The sequence below is a fragment of the Sceloporus occidentalis genome, unplaced genomic scaffold (genome assembly GCF_023333645.1).
Source record: "Sceloporus occidentalis isolate IW3139 unplaced genomic scaffold, rSceOcc1.0.p SCAF_5, whole genome shotgun sequence".
NCBI lineage: Eukaryota > Metazoa > Chordata > Lepidosauria > Squamata > Phrynosomatidae > Sceloporus > Sceloporus occidentalis.
In genome coordinates, this window is record NW_028316985.1 from 7,799,897 (window position 1) to 7,817,295 (window position 17,399).

A 17,399-nucleotide genomic window follows, 5' to 3' on the forward strand; every position below is an offset into this window, starting at 1 on the left:
TACCATCTCTTAAAGCATTTCAAAGAGATAAAGGCAAATGCCACAATGCTTCTGCCAAAATACAGGTGTTTGGGCAGCAGTGGTGTCACCCTCCTCTATCAGTGTCACCAAATGCGGTCCTCACCCCCCACACTAATGATGCCACTGCTCCAGAGTCATAGTCCAATGCTCAAACCATGACACCACATTGTCTCTTTAGCAACCTTTAAAACACTATCCAGTGTCACAGGATTTGTGGCCACAGCTGGCCCAGTCCAAGAGATTTTGCTGTCTGAGTCAGAAGGGCATAATAGCACCCTTCCCTTTAGAATCAGTGTTCAAAGCAACCAACCTATTTTGGCATCCAAGGTAGTAAATCCCATAAGTATCCCAACCTATAGTCCTTTGCTTTTTCTTGATGTTACAAATCGGCTGCTTGAAGCAGCTGCTTCGCTCTGCCTAATGGTAGGGCAGACCCTCCAACTCTCCCAATGTAATCTCTGTCTTTGGCTGCATCCACACTGCCAAAATATTCCAAACTGACACCACTTTAATTACCATGGTGCTATGCTATGGAATTTGGCAACTTGTAGTTTGTTGTGGCACCAGAGCTCTCTGACAGAGAAGGCTAAATGTCCCACAAAACTACAATTCCCAGAATTCCTTAGTATTGAGCCAAGGCAGTTAAAGTGACATCAAAGTGGATTATTTCTGCAGTGCAGATGCAGCCTTGGTACTCATTGTGCTGCTTTTGAAATGTCCCTGGCTTCCCTCTCCTCCTTCTTTCCCCCTTAATTCTCAGCTTCATATTTAAAATTGCTGCCAACCCAGACCCAAAACACACGCCATACTACTATGACATTTTAATAATGTTTTTATCTTGAGAGCCGCCTTGGGTCCCTTTTTAGGAGAAAAGCAGTATAGAAGTGACATAAAATAAAATAAATGGTCCCATGTTGGTCACTCAAAACTAACAAGATGTCACCATCTCTATGGTGTGCTTGTTACTTTTTAACACCTTCCCTGGGTACACCTATACTGGAGAAATCATACTTCGATTCTGCTTTAAGTGCTGTCACTCCATCCTATATGATCCTGGGATTAGTAGTTTTACAAGGTCCTTTGCCTTCTCTGCCTCTTTGTTGTGCCTTCAAGGCCTTTCCGACTTCTGGCAACCCTAAGGCAAACCGAATCACAGGCCGAAGGTCACCCAGTGGGTTTGCATGGGGATTGTGGTGCCTCACCAAACTACAAATCCCAGGATTCTGTAGGATGGGGTCAGGGTAGTTCAAACAGTGTCCCAGTGCATTGTTTCAATGGTGTAGACGTACCTTTGGCTCCCAAAGAGAGAGCAGCCTGGTGTAGTGGTTTGAGCATTGGACTGTGGCTCTGGAGACCAGGGTTCGAGTCCTGCCTCGGCCATGTAAATTCACTGGGGGGGGGAAGTTAGGTGAGTCACAGTCTCTCAGCCTCAGAGGATGTCCAAGGCAAAGAAGATAGGTCTGCCAAGAAAACCTCATGAACCCCCGGAGAGCCAGCATGGAGTAGTGGTTTGAGCATTGGACTACAACTGGTTTGGAGACCAGGGTTCGAATCCTGAGGGGTGGTGAGTGACCTTGGATAAGTCGCACTCTCTCAGCCATAAAGGATGTCCAGGGCACAAAAAATAAAAACTTCTCTGAAGAGACATGGCCCTGAAAGTTGGTGGCCTTAGGGGCCGACTTGGAAACTGGGGCTGCATCCGCACTGGTGGAATAACCCGGTTTGGCATCGTTTTAACTTGTTGTCTGGCTGGAAGCTATGGAATTCTGGGAATTGGAGTATGTTGTGGGCCTCCGCTCTGGATCCCATAACATACGCCAACTCCCAGAATTCCATAGCCTCCAGCCAGACAACAAGTTAAAACAATGCCAAACCGGGTTATTCCACCAGTGCGGATGCAACCTGGGAAACGTCTTGAAGGCTCCTAAACCAAGGCCAACTGTGGAGACCCCTCCCCAAGCCCCCCTCCCTCCTGGCAAGGGGGCGTGGCCACCCCAACCTGGCCCCGCCCCTCCGGGGAGCCTATATTAACCCCTTCCTGAGGGGCGCAGACTAGGCATTGCTGGCTTCGGTGCCTTTGGTCCAGGAGCGAAGCCAGGCTCTTGGAGGGCGAGGGTCTCGCAGCCATGGCCCTCCTGGCCGCTTCCCCTCCGCTCTGGGACGCCAGCCAGGCCCCCTCCCAGAAGCTCCCGGCTCCTCAGGGCTGCCACAACGGGGCGCTCCTCGACCGCTTCGGGGTCCTGGTCCAGGCCCTGCTGGCCCTGGGGGCCTTCAGCACCCTCATGCGTAAGAAGAGCCCCTCTCCCCAGAGCCCCTTCTTCCCCTTCCCCTTTGGGGCTCTCGCTTAACTCGCTTCCCTCGGCGAACCTGCCTCCGCACTGCCCAAATAAGCCGGGTTGAGAGCGCTTTAGCCGCCACGGCTCAAGGCGGTGGGATTCTGGGGACTGGTTTGTGGAGGCACCAGAGGGCTTTGGTGGATGTACCTTCACGTCTCCCGTTGACTTACGGTGACCCCCATGGGTTGGTTTCCTAGGCTTTTCTAGGATGGGTCTTCATGTCTCCTCTTGACTTATGGATGGTGATCCCCGTGAGCTTTAGAGGTTTCCTTGGATGTGCCTTCAAGTCTCCCGTTGACTTATGGTGACCCCCATGGATTTCATCGGGCTTTCTAGGATGGGTCTTGATGTCTGCTCTTGACTTATGGTGACCCCATGAATGATAGGTCCAAAACAAACTTCAGACATGATCTAGTCTGAGACCGCTTTAACTGCCCTGGCTCAATGCTAGGGAATTCTGGGAACTGTAGTTTTGTGAGACATTGAGCCTTATCTGTCAGAGAGCTCTGGGGCCACAATAAACTACAATTCCCAGGGTTACAAAGCACTGAGCAATTACAGCGGCCTCAAACTGGGTTATTTGTGAAGTGTATTTTGGACCTTAAGAGAGTTTTCTTGGCTGTGCCTTCAAGCTGCCTGTGGACTTATGGCATCCCATGCATTTCACAGGGTTTTGTAGTATGAGTGTCCAAGTCTCCTGTTGACTTGTGGCAACCCCATGAATTTCATAGGTTTTCTTTTATGTCTCTTCAAGCCTCCTGTTGACTTATAGAGACCCCATAAAATGCATTGGGTTTTCCTGAATGTGTCTCCAGGTCACCTGCTGACTTATGGTAGATACACACATTTCATAAGGTTTTCTTTTATGTGCCTTCAGGTTGCCAGTTGACTTATGGAGACCCCATGAATTTTAGAGGGTTTTCTTAGGCAAAGAATACTCAGAGGTGGTTTTTCCAGTTCCTTCCTCTGAAATATAGCCTACAGCACCTGATATTTGTTGATGGTCTCCCATCCAAGTACTAACCAGGGCTGATCACACAGGATCTGGGCCTTTATGGTATTTAGGCATTGCTTTTTATGCTGGGCCTAAATGGTGAGAAAAACTGTTCTCCCCTTTCTCTGTGTTTTGCTGCTCATGCATGCGCAGTAAGGGATGCTGGAGGCAGGTGCTCTAGGCCATGCCTGTTGTAGGCAAGCACACAGGTGCGACAGAAGTGGCTAGAGCAGAATACCACTCTTTCCCAACTCACGTTTTATTGCCTTGTTTACTGCAAACACTGTTGCAGTCCAACACTGAAAGTTGGTATTCTTCTTTCCCCATTCCCCAGGGCTGATGCTACTAAAACCTTCCCACTAAGCAAAGGACAAGGAGCAACGGGGAGGTGGTTGAGCATAAAAATGAGCTTTTTGTCCGAGGCTTTGTTAACTGAGGTATGCATGTGTTCTTCTTTCTGTTTATTTTTCTTACAGAAATGCCAAATTGAATGCAAAACTATTTGACCTCTGTGGTTTTGGCATTGCCTGACTCCCAACCGCTGTATACACAACTTTGTTCAGCAGACTGGAAGGGCCCCCTTTAGATGTAGAAGACTGAGCATAAGGATGGCAGATGGAACAGTCTATTTGACACATGCTTTAAAACAAGAGTGGGCAGAGAGTGGCTTGGCTCCAAACTCCTTTGGAGAGGCCCTGTCCCACCAGGATAACCCCAAAGCCCCGGACTCCAACAATACTGGTAAATAATGGAAGAAAAAGTGTCCCCTTGTGGTGTCAACCACTGGCAGAACTTGACAGAATCACCCCCTCTGGTTTAAAGTTTGAAAGCATCATGGTTAATGCAAAATTGGCACCAAAAACAACTTTCTGATTGATGCAGATCCTTAATATTTTCTTGAAAGTTCACCCACTATATGGCAATAGAGCCTTTCTATTTCTTAGCAGAGATTTCTAACTCCCAGCCCTTTCCATCTCTCCTCTGATGTCTCATCTCCAATTTCCAATCTCCCACCCTACAAGAAACTCTTTCGTATGCTCTCCTCCCATCTCGATTTCCCCCAGATCCTTAGTTACTAAGGTTAATTGTTTCATATAACTGACTAATACCCTAAACTTTACTCATTAATCAGTTAGACTCTAAATGTTAGAGGAAGCAATTAACAACCTTTACATTCATTAAAAGGGGTCCTTGATTAATCAAGATATTTTATGATTTTAAAAAAATATTGTTTTAAATCCTAAGTACTTGAAAGAACTGCAGGAGAGTGTCTGCTCGCAATGTATGATTGTATCATCTGAAAATGATGTACCTCTTTCCCAAAGCAATTGTTTAATATGCACATTTAGTGCTGATTAAATCTATCAGTGGAATGCTGATTGAGTCAATCAGTATGTTGAGTAATTAACCTCTCTCTATAATCAACTAGAAAACAGCTCATGATAACAAAGCAAAAACCCAAATCTACAGGTGAACAATAGTTTTATTGAGGCAAACTGGGATTCCACAATTGTATGCCAGCTTTCAAGTCCTTCAGAACTGTTCATCAAGCTAGTTCGTTGGAAGAAAGACTGTGAATGGAGGGACAGGAAACACGAGCGTCCAAAAATGTGAATAAATGGTTTAAGAGGTCATGGGGACAGCAATTAGATCACATTCCTTGTGTTTAAAAAGAGGGAAGAGAGAAGGAAAAAAATTGGTTCTCTTCATCAGGTTACAACATACTGCAATTTGGATGCTGGCTTCATAAAAGTACAGGCGTATCTCAGTTGGGAGCCAGTGTGATGTAGTGATCTGAGTGTTGGACTAGGACTCCGGAGACCAGGGTTTGATTCCCAACTCAGCCATGAAACCCACTGGGTGACTTTGGGCATGTCACACTCTCTCACCCTTAGTGAAGACAATGGCAAACCTTCTCTGAACAAATCTTGCTAAGAAAATCCCAGGATAAGTTTGCTGTATGGTTGTCGTAAGTCAGAAATAACTTGAAGGCACACAACAACAACAACAAATATCTCAGTTAATAAAGTGGGTGTATTGGTGAACATTAACAGAAATTTTTCTGTTTCTGCTTTTCTTCTGCATTTCATTTTAGTGGACAGACTTATAAATCTATACTTCTTTCATACTTTAGAGACAGCTGCTGTTTACTTTGCCTGTTATAGGTATGCACAAACAGCATGAATCAGAGTAAAGTCTTGCTCTTTCCCAGCTCAAGCTTTATTGCAGGGGTCGGCAAACTCCGGCCCGTGGGCCGGATGCGGCCCGCGAAGGCCTGGCTACCGGCCCCTGGTTGCTGTTGCCGCTGCTGCCGCCGCCGCCGCCCATCACAACTTTTCGCCGCTCTGGGCGCCGCCATTTTGGGCGAAAAAATGGCGACGCCCATAGCGGCCTCTGGGGCTATGGGAGCCGCCATTTTTTCGCCCAAAATGGCGGCGCCCAGAGCGGCCGCTGCGGCAGCGGCGGCAGGCCTCTAGGAGGCCCGTTGCCGTCCCTGGGGCCTCCAGTCGGGCTCCCAGGGCGGCAGGGGGCCTCTGCGGGGCCTGCTGCTGTCCCTGGGGCCCTGCAGGAGGGCTCCCAGGGCGGCAGGGGGCCTCTGGGAGGCCCGCTGCCGTCCCTGGGGCCCTCCAGGTGGGCTCCCAGGGCGGCAGGGGGCCTCTGAGGGGCCCGCTGCCGTCCCTGGGGCCCGGCAGGAGGGCTCCCAGGGCGGCAGGGGGCCTCTGGGAGGCCCGCTGCCGTCCCTGGGGCCCTCCAGGTGGGCTCCCAGGGCGGCAGGGGGCCTCTGCGGGGCCCGCTGCCATCCCTGGGGCCCTGCAGGAGGGCTCCCAGGGCGGCAGGGGGCCTCTGAGGGGCCCGCTGCCGTCCCTGGGGCCCTGAAGGAGGGCTCCCAGGGTGGCAGGGGGCCTCTGGGAGGCCCGCTGCCATCCCTGGGGCCCTCCAGGAGGGCTCCCAGGGCAGCAGGGGGCCTCTGTGGTCCCTGGGGCCCTGCAGGAGGGCTCCCAGGGCGGCAGGGGCCTCTGCTGGGCCTGCTGCCATCTCTGGGGCCCTGCAGGAGGGCTTCCAGGGCGGCAGGGGGCCTCTGGGAGGCTCGCTGCCGTCCCTGGGGCCCTGCAGGATGGCTCCCAGGGTGGCAGGGGGCCTCTGCGGGGCCCGCTGCCGTCTCTGGGGCCCTGCAGGAGGGCTCCCAGGGTGGCAGGGGGCCTCTGGGAGGCCCGCTGCCATCTCTGGTGCCCTCCAGGCGGGCTCCCAGGGCGGCAGGGGGCCTCTGCGGGGCCCGCTGCTGTCTCAGGGGCCTTCCAGGAGGGCTCCCAGGGCAGCAGGCGGCCTCTGGGGGGCCCGGTGCCGTCTCTGGGGCCCTCCAGGGGATCCTCCAGCGCTGGCAGGCCCCCCCCCCCCAGCTTTTTTGCCGGTCTCTGACGGGGCCTGGGGCCCCGTCAGGGGCCAGCAAAAATGGGGAGGCCTGGCCACCGGAGGGTGGAAGCTCCGCCCCCGGCATGCGGCCCCGCCCCTGGAGGGTGGAAGCTCCACCCCCAGCACACAGCCCCGCCCCAGAGGGTGGAAGCTCCACCCCTGGCACGTGGCCCCGCCCTGGAGGGTCGAAGCTCCACCCCCCGGCTTCGGCCCCCCAGTCGCCTGAGGGACAGCAACCTGGCCCCCGGCTCAAAAAGGTTGCCTACCCCTGCTTTATTGCATTGTTTACTGCATCCACACTGCTGCAACTCAGTATCAAAAGTCAGTGCTTTTACAGTTGTCCTCCACAATCCTTGAAAGATGCTTAAAAACTTTCATCTGGGCAGAGCAAAAGTAGGCAGTTGGGTTGTTATAAGTCTTGTAAAAGGACGCTTCTTTGTTAGAGGCTTTGTTAACTGTGATATGGCTGTATTGTTGCTGAATTGCTTGGCTCCTAAGTAGTGTGTGGGGCACATAGGATTACAGCCTTGCAGCACAAGATTAAGTTAGATTATTTGGATACAGGTTCTGGCAAGTTCTGAGGGACCTAGTCTAAAGAAGGCTGCAGTGTCTGCTTGGTAATACATCCAATCTTGTGCCCCTTTTCAAGACAATAGCTCTGTGTGTGTTGGAATTCAAAAACAGGAAGAAAAAAAAGAAACTTGTGGCACTTTTAAAACTAAGTCAATTTCATCATAAGATTCTGTGGACTATAGCCTTGCTTTCTTCAGATGAAAGTTGGTTATTGTCCATGAAAATTTATTTGAAATATTTATTTCTATTTATTTATTGTTTGATTTGTGAGAGTGTATGTCTACTTTGCCTTCCTCTGACATGACTGCTGTGAAGGCAGTATTTTAGGGCTCTTTCACATTAGACAAATTATAGCACCATGGTTCCACTTTATCTGCCATGGCAAAATCCTATGGAATCCTGGGATTTGTAGTTTGATGAAGCAGTGAATGTCAGGATTTAATAGGATGTTGTGGTATTAAAGTGGAATCATAGTTCTGTAACTATATGCAGTCAGCTCTCTGTGTCCATGGATTCTTTATACAAAGATTCAACTATTCATGGCTTGAAAATATTCAAATATATATATATAGATAGATAGATTCCAAAAAGCAATCTTTTATGTTGCCATTTAATATGGAACACAATTTTACTATGTCATTGTCTTTAATGGGACTTGAGCATTCAAGGATTTGGGTATCCACAGGATGGTGGTGGTCCTGAAACCAAACCTCAATGGATACCAAGGGCCTATGGTAGTGTCAAAGACCCCTTCTTAGATCAGTGATTCCCAAATTTGTTCCTCCAGGTGTTATGGACTTCAGCTCCCAGAATCCTCAGCCAGCTTGGCCAACAATAAGGAATTCTGGGAGCTGAAGTCCAAAACCTCTGCAGGACCAATGTTTGGCAACCACTGCCTTAGATTAAATCCCAGCTTTCCTCTTATCCTAGTGTCTCTTCTTCTAGCAAGGGAGAGGTGACAACCATATTAGTCTGTTGCAAAAAATTAAAAACAAGATGTCTCCTAACTCTTACAGATTAACCAGCTTTGTTTGGCATAAACCTTCATCTCCCTGAGCTCACTTTTTCTCTTACAGTTTCTCCCTCCCTGTTACCTCACACAGACCCCCATCCAGCACCTCTGCGATTATTCTTCACTCTACTCTTGCCAGGTGTCTCAGCATGGCTTGGGAAGGGGCTGCCCTTTATCTTGGCAAAGCTGTTCCTCTTTGGACTTCGATAACACAGCTGTTCAGTTATCCCCCTCCCATTGTTTCCAAATCAAGCCATCTGGATAAGCAGCGCTGGTGAAGCTAAGAATGAAAGCAGGCACAGACGGGGACTCTGTATGTATGTGTGTGTGTGTGTGTGTGTGTGTTTGTTTTTGGTCATGGGTTGTGCTGGCTGGGGCCTTCCATACAAGCAAAGTCTGTTTTTGAGGATGCCTTAATACTTTCTGTTCCCGATAGATGGTGAAGTCGATTAACACTAGGGATGTAAAGAATACTTGCACATTTTCTTGTCTTCGGTGATACATCGAGACATCCATTTTTAAAAAGGGCCCCAATGCCAGCATTTCTTTGCTAAGCACACAGTGCTTTTTGCGCAGAATCCATGTTATTTATGCAAAACTTGTTTTTGCATGAAAAACATCATTTTTGCACAAACTTGTTTTAATACCCACTTGTGAAAAAAATAATTAAAAATTCATTATCACTAAGCAGGGAGTTTGTTGTTCTTAACTGCTGTCAAATCAACTTTGACATATGGCTACCCTATGAATGAGACACTTACTAGTCAACCTATCAGCTGCAGCTGTACTACCTTATGAAGCATTATTCTCTTTTCTAGTGAGTCATGTCTTCTCATAATATGGCTAAAATATAGCATTCTCAGTTTACTGTAGTCCTCTTGGCTTCTAGAGATGGTCCAGGCTTGATTTGCCCTAGGACCCATTTATTTGTCGTTTTAGCAGTCCATGGTATCCGTAGAAATCTTTCCCAGAACCTCATTTCAAATGAGTTGATCCTCTTCCTATCAGCAGGAAGTAAACTTTTGTAATTCTTCATCTTTCTATGTGTGAATGAAATAAGTGAAGATTTACATCAGCGGTAAATGCACAGACTATCTGTTCCTTTTGTACTTAAGATAAGAACAACCTTGCTGGATCAGACAAAAGATTTCTCTAGTCCCTTATCTTGTTTCCCACAGTGGCCAACTAGTTCTTTGCAGGAACCCCACTAGAAGGACAGGTGTACAGCTGTGAATTCTACAGTTGGAAGAGACCATGAGGGCCATCCAGCCCAAGGCTTTGCCATGCAGGAACACAGAGTCAAAGCACCCCGACAAATGGCCATCCAGCCTCTGTTTAAAAATCTCCGAAGGAGGAGACTCCACCACACTCCAAGGTAGCATTTTCAGCTATCAGCATTTTCAGATCCTTTTGCATACTGACTAACACAGCTATGTCTTTGAACACTTCGTTAAAAATGCATCTCCAGACACTCCTTAATCTGCTTATCTGGACTAGAATGTCTTTGCTACCTCCCAACTATTTATTGTTCATTTGTTTTATTTATCTTAACTCCTGTTAAAACAGTTCTGTTAGGTGTTTGTACCTTTTGCATTTTCCCCCTCTTCACACTCCTTTCTTACTTCACACTTGTGTCTACATGTCTGCTAGCTGACCCACCACTCTGTGGATTGACTGATTAAGCTTTAGGCCAAATAAAGTTTGTTAGTCTTTCAAGTGCCACTGGACTAGTTAGATGAAGCTCATTGTGACTTGCATTGGATGACCTTGGGCCAGTCACTCCCTTTTTCTCAGTCTGACCTACCTTACAGGGTTGTTGTGAGGATAAACTCAGGGGGAGGAAAGCCATGTGCGCTGGCTTGAGTTCACTGGAGGAAAGGTAGAATAGAAATCTAATATAATAGGTTATCAAAGGCAGAAAGTAATACCAGGGGTAATGAGTCCCTTTCAATAATCTTCTTCCTTTTTTTTTGCATTGAGCAAAGGTGGGGATCAAATGCACTATTCAGCATTTTGCTAGCAATCATGTGCAGAGGTTTGACAGGAGAAAATGAGATTTTTACATTAAGTGTAGGTTTTATCTTGTTTACTTCAATTTTGTAAAGCATATAACAGAATTATTGTTCCTGTTTTTCCTCCTTTTTTTCTTGACATGTAAGTTTATTTCATGTCAACTTTCTCCAATGAACAACTTGCCATTGCTGTATCATGGCGGCTGATAAATTTCTGGCTTTGCCAGCTGCTAAATCACTAAACAAAGGCTTTCTTATTAGTGAGTGAAAATGCCCTTTGATCCCTTTCTTCTTCCTTAGCAGCCTAGAGACAGATTTTTCTCACAAGAGAGGCTTCCCTTTCTCTTCAAAAGTCATTTTAACCCCCAAAGAACCTCTCTGTAGAAAAATCTTTAGATAGATCTGGTGTTTTGAATAACTGACATCCATTTTTTTGGTTCATTATGGTTGCTCTGAGGTTTCCTCAGTCCAGAGGGTTTTTTGGACTCACAAGGACAAATAATCAGAGCTGATGACTAGACCTGGTTTAAGGCTGCTCCTGATAGTCCTGCGAGAAGGTAGCATTGAAAGGTAAAACTGAAATCTGCCTCCTTTATTTTAAAATTATTGGCTTTTTTGATTTCAGTGGAAGGGGTGAACTTCTCCCTTTTGGTTGCAGTTATTTCTTGTCAGGTCAACTTCACATTCTGGCAACCCTCAGTCATCTACAGCCCTCCTCAGATCTTACAAACTCAGGGCTGTGGCTTCCATGATGGACTCAATTCACCTGTAGTGCGATCTTCCTCTTTTCCTACTGCCCTCCACTTTGTTGCTGTTGTGTGCCTTCAAGTCATTTTTGACTTATGGCAACCCTGAGGATAACCTGTCATGGGGTTTTCTTGGGAAGTTTCTTCAGAGGAGGTTTGCCATTGCCATCTCCTGAGGCCTCCAGTGGGTTTACATGGCCAAACCTGGATTCGAACTCTGGTCTCCATAGTCATAGTCCAGTGCTCAGATCACTACACCACGCTGGCTCTATCTGGCCCTCCACGTTACCAAACATTATTTTCTTTTTCTGGTGAGTCACACTGGAAATTCAAGACTGAATGGAAAAGGCACAAGTCTGGCAATTTGTGAGAGCTGAGGCTTGATTTGCATTAAGACCTTTTTATTTGCCATTATTAGGAGTCCGTGGTATCCTTCAAATTAGTTGTTCTCATTATGTCAGCTTTCACACCCACATTCTCCGATTTATTTGAAAACAGCTGGTAACATCTATATACAAGGTTGTTATGTTGGCCATACAGCAAAATAAAACAAAATGCAAAAACCACAGAAGAGTTTCGTAAAAAAAAAGGCGTAAATGTTGTTGCTGTTGTTGTTGTTCCGAAATGTACAAAACATATTATGCGAGCTTTAGAAGCTCCACTAGTTTCTTCATCAGGCAAAAGATGTTTTAAAAAAGTCATAAAGGAGAGAAAGTAAAAGTGACAGTGTTGCAGTCATTGGGCTACATTTTGTGTCAGATGTTGTTTCTGCTGTTGTTCAGTTAGTTTGCAGGAATCTCAGTTCAGGCAATGGTCATGTGGGGACTTTAGACATAAGACTATAACATTTAAACTCCATTAGCAGCAGTAACTCTCTTGCGATCCAAGGTGTCTCTGTTTTTTTGTGAGGGAACAGGCCCTTTCCTTTTGGCGGCAGAGAATATTGAATTTCTCAAGACATCTCTGCACTGCTACATCTGGAAAAGCTTTTAGGTGGTTTATAGGTAAAATTCAGCCAGTTATAGTCCAAAAGAAAATGTATTACCTTTGTTGGAGGCAGAAATCTTGAAAAATTTAGAGAGTTCCTTTTAGGGAGAGCAAAGTTTAATTGATATTCTATTGAAGTGCATTTGTGTCCATTTTGTAAGGTCCAGTTAAGAGGGTACAGCTAAAAAGTATTATGAAATAATATGGTATAAAAATGCATGACAGACCTTCCCCCAACCACTACTTGGTCCTTTTAACTGGAGATGCTGGGGATTGAATGCTGGAGCCTCCTGCAGGCCAAGCAAGTTTTTGTTGCTGAGCTGTGCCCATCCGCTAAAACAGTAGTTATGTTAGTCTGCAGTTTGTGCCAACACTGTTCATCGCAAAATTAAAAACAAACAAAAAATCCACATCTTTAATAGTTGTTATTTGTTGTTGACTTCGACTTATGCCTTAATGCTTTGTGCTACTATTTTACTACAGTAAATTTAATATTACCAATTAATATACATTTACCATTTATGAAGAAATCAGTCAGACAGCTGAAGTTGAAGGTTTTGTGTACTAATGCTGCTGCCCAGCTGGCAAATGAATGAAAGTCTACTTGTTGTATTATAGATTTTGGCTATCTAACAGCTCAGTTTTAATATAATTAATGTTATGGTTGTATTTAAGTTAGGGGGGCAAACAGCAGAACCATGTTTCTGCAGCGTTCAGAGCCTTTAAGTGATAGTAGGTTCAACATCAGCTATCAGTAATTTGCTTCCTCTTTTGCATGTTTCTGTGATGGCAGCTTCCACCATTAGCAATTTTATTCATTCATTAAAATGTTTAGATCCTTCTTTGTATCCAGAGATCTCAAGGTGTGCTACAGAAAACAAAACAGCATTAAACAGTCTTAAGACATTAAAAAAAAAAACTTAACAAAAGAAGAGCAGAGGAGTGGACAACCCAGTAGGTGAGAGTCATTCTGTGCTGACTAGTCAGAAATTGTGCATTGTGTGCTTATACATTGGAAGGTTGCTTGCCAGTTGACTGCAACTTGCATCAAACCAGTTTGTTACGGCCTTTAAATTAATTAGGTGAAGTGTACAATTTGACGTGGGGCAAAACAGACCCTTGTTGTTGTTAACTGTCTTCAAGTCAGTCCCAGCTCATGGCGATCCTGTGGATGAGACATAGCTTGTCCCCCTTATGCCCCACTGTTCTGCTGAGATTCTGCAAATTCAGGCCCGTTAACTCCCTGATTGAGTCTAGCCATCTGGCATGTTGTCTTCCTCTTTTTCTACTAACTTCCATCTTCCCTAGCATTATTGTCTTTTATAATGAATGAGTCATGCCTTCTTGTGATGTGGCCAAAATACAACAGCCTCAGTTTTGTTGACTTGGCTTCCAGGGAGAATTCAGCCTTAATCTAGGGTCCATATGTTTGTCTTTTTGGCCGTCCAGCACTCTTCTCCAGCTGCCAGCACCACTTCACAAATCAGTTAATTTTCTTTTTGTCTGCTTTCTTCACTGTCCAGTTCTCACATTCATACATGGTGATGGGGAATATAATGACTTGAATGATCATAACTTTGGTCCTCAGTTGTATGTCTTTACACTTTAGGATCTTGTCTAGTTCTTTCATAGCTACCCTTTCTATTCCCTAGTCTTCTGATTTCTTGACTGCAATCTCCATTCTTATCTATATTTGATCCAAGGTATGGGGAATCTTTATTTTGATTTCCTTGTTATCTAGGTTGAATTTGTATCTTCCATGTTCATTATTTTTGTTTCCTTTGTGTTCAGTGATGGGCCAGCCTTTGCATCTGCTTTCACAGACACTTATAAACCCCTTACTATTGAAACATGACAAGACTCAAGATTTTTGCAACAGACTTGATGCCAGGGGAGGCTTCCATAGAAATGGTGCAATGCAATATGTTCTGGATTTATTCCAGACTTTAAAGGACCTATGTTAAGTGCTAAAGCTGTCTCAGCAACCCTTTAGAGTCTGGATTTAAAGCCTTAGTAGATTTACCACACGAAAGACTTGGAACGCTGAATGGACTGTCCAATGTTTTGCTAAGAAAATCAAGGGGGTTTATGAGTTTGGAAGAGTGGAACCTGATGCTTAGCTTAGCTGGAGATCTGAGGATATCCTGCCGCCCCCAAACTTCACTTTAATCAGAAATGACACACTGTGGAACCAGAACTGCCAAAGCTCAAAACACAGTTGTTGAGTATGATAAGAATGACAACTTATAAAGGAAGCGAGTTAATGATGTGATGCCTTGTTGAGCAGGTCTTGTCAAGCCTCATTAGATTTAAGAGAGTTATCAGAGACAGTGTAATTATCACAGGCACTAAAATGGCTGTATTAAAAGATAAAAGTGAGCATGATAGAAAAATAATTAAATGCTTAATAGGGCATTAATTCAGAGATGGCTCTTGCATTGGTGAGCTTCAGCCAGGATTACGGGGGCTTAAAACAACCATGGGATCCATTTCAATTGGGGTGACCCAAAAAGTGGAATTAGGGGACGTTAGATTCACATCAAAGGGAATTGTGAGTGTAGAATCAGCATCCTACAGTAATAAGGGCACTGTGAGGACACTGCACACATTGGTTTGAAATTTGAGAAATTTGAGCATTCTAAAATTTGAGCTGGTTTCAGTTTTTTCCAACCAGAAGATTCATTCTGCCAATAAGATATGAGCTATGCGGGCCAGAATAATAGTATTTTTTCCAGACTCTGCATAATATTTGATGTGAAGTGTACAAGATAGAGAGATTGGAGTTACAGTAACTAAGAGGAACTGCTTAATTTCAGAACCAGCAATAGTTTGGGGTTACTTTATGGACATATTTGAAGAAGGGTGACTTACAGAATTGCTTTGCTAGCAAGTGGACTCTTCTGGAGGCAATTAGAAATAGTCTGTGTTCATCCCCATAGAAATAGACTGAGTGATGCATCATTGCTATACTTGTATTAGCACTTTTGTTTAAAACTGAGCTTGGTATTCCACTTTCAACTTCCAAAATCAAGTATATAGAGTCTTAAATATAACAAAAACAAACAAACAAACAAGATTTGGCATACAACAGAATGGCTTCACTCTACACTTGTGAGGTTCTACAGATATAAAAAGCATAGCTAGTAGGGAGAGATCATGGGACTGTGACTTCCATGATCCTTTCCCATTGACTAGGGCTGATAGGAAATGAAGTCCAGCATCATCTGGAGGGCCATACATTTCCCATTCCTGGTCTGTAGCCATAGAGAATCATGAACAATGGTCATGACCATTCCAGTAATCAAATCAATTTTTATTACTATTTTATGCTGGGATATTTTGACTTCAATAATTCACAGAATCAGAGTTGGAAGGTGTCTTAGAGATAATTTAGTCCAACCCAACTGCTCAGTTCATGTGATGTGGAATGTAGGATGGAACAAGAGAATCCCTAATTGATGCTTGGTTTTTGCTTGTGCTTCATTGGTTGATTAGAGGGAGGCTTATTGGGTCATAGGGTTGATTGTAGTGGGTGAAATGGGGAAGAAGTTGTAGTTCAGTGGTGGAGGATATATGGTTTGTCTGCATAAGGTTCTAAGATCAATTCCTAACACCTCTAGGGTACTTAGGGAAGTCCTGGAGCAGGGACGTAGCCGGCGGGGGGGGGGTCCATGGGTCCGGACCCCCCTTCCGTTAGATACAATGAATGGTGTGTGCTGCTGCGCCACCACACCCAAGGCCAATTATAATGGTGGCACTTAGTCTGGACCCCCCCTTCCCAAAATCCTGGCTACGTCCCTGCCTGGAGACTTCTACACAGTCCTGCGAGCCACTGGCAACACCGCATATGTTTTTGTCCTACCATAATTTAGTAATGGGCTATGTAGTAGTGATAGTATGTTTTAAGAATATCTTAGAGCTGTGCTATAGAACTATGAACTCCATCCAGTTGCTGAGATAAGCTTGGAAAGGAGGCAAACATACCCAAGGAACATGCCCATGGTCATTTGATAGAAAGAGTGTCTGGCTAAAACAATAGAGGAAGAGGCAGTGTGGGAAACAGCAGGAGAAATGACTTGAAGATGCACAACAACAATAATCCTGGTTTTACTTTGAGATTCTTCAGTAGTATCAGGAGCTGAGTCCCTCACCTTGCCTGTCATGGTTAAGAGAGATGGATTTGTTCATCATAGCTTGGCTATACTCTATACTACAATGTAGTATAGAGTACTGCTGCTAAATGATGGGACTTGTAGTTGGGTGTTAATTGGTAAGACACATTCCTCTGTAGTTAATGAGGAGGTGGGAAGGGAAGCTGTGCCTGGAGATCCATGGTCATTTTCATAAGAAGAAATGGTGTAAGAGTAGAAGGAGGAGTGTCTATGAGAAAAGGGGGGAAAGGAGGGTGTGAGTGTATCCTGCTAAAAATTAAATTTGTGTGTTTTAATTGTGTGGGCCAACTTGGTGTAGTGGTTTAAGCATTGGACTATGACTCTGGATACCAGGGTTCAAATCCCAGCTCTGCCATGGAACCACATTGGGTGACCTTGGGCAAATCACACTCTCTCAGCCTGAGGATGGCAATAGCAAACTCTCTCTGAAGAAACTTATCAAGCAAACCCTGTGAAAAAGTCATCTTAGGGTCACCATAAGGAGCAACTGTAAGGCACACAACAACAAAATGCTTTAATTATGCATTGCTAAACTGGCTCTTTAGACCTGCCAACATATGTCTGTGGTGGATTTTTATAGTTCTAAATAAAGCTTTTCTGTTTTATTGCTGAAAGCTTGGACTACAGGATCCTTGTACATGACAAGCAGCCTTTCCATAACAGTCTTTTCTTGTCTTTTTACAGTAAAAAGATTTAAGGAACCTAAAGAAGAAAGACGACCCTGGAGGATATGGTAAGATATTTGAATTTCTTTTCTTTTTTGAAATCATGACTGAAACAAATCTATCTGTGCTTCATAGATTTTGATTTCATACTGTGAAACAAATTACTCATCTTCTTGAGGCTGAAGTTGCACAAGCTACAGGATGAGAAGGAAGAGTTATGAGGTGATGGAGAAGACCATGCCTTTTTAGACTGTACTATTTTACTGCAGGCTGGAATTACCACTTCTCCATGCTTCTCATAGGAATAATGTCCTGCAAATAAATGCAGGTTGAGAAGACTAGCAAACTAAAGCAGATTAAATCCTAGCCTTCTTTTGTCTGCCTGGCTAGTTGCCTATTTGCTGGGAGAGTTTAATGTGGGAAAGAAATGTAAAGAATAATATCACTACCAGCCTGAAGTGATGCAGTCC

General features: G+C 45.0%; 1 protein-coding gene across 1 annotated transcript in view; it reads left to right on the forward strand.

Annotated features, from left to right (window-relative positions):
• Positions 1-2,147: 2,147 nt before the first annotated feature.
• LOC149311636 (store-operated calcium entry regulator STIMATE-like) overlaps positions 2,148-17,399 on the forward strand; it is a 43,789-nt gene continuing 28,537 nt past the window's right edge. The window contains exons 1-2 of the mRNA XM_089526593.1: positions 2,148-2,307; positions 16,949-16,997. Coding sequence (XP_089382719.1) covers positions 2,148-2,307; positions 16,949-16,997 — 209 coding nt within the window. The remainder of the gene's footprint in view (positions 2,308-16,948; positions 16,998-17,399) is intronic.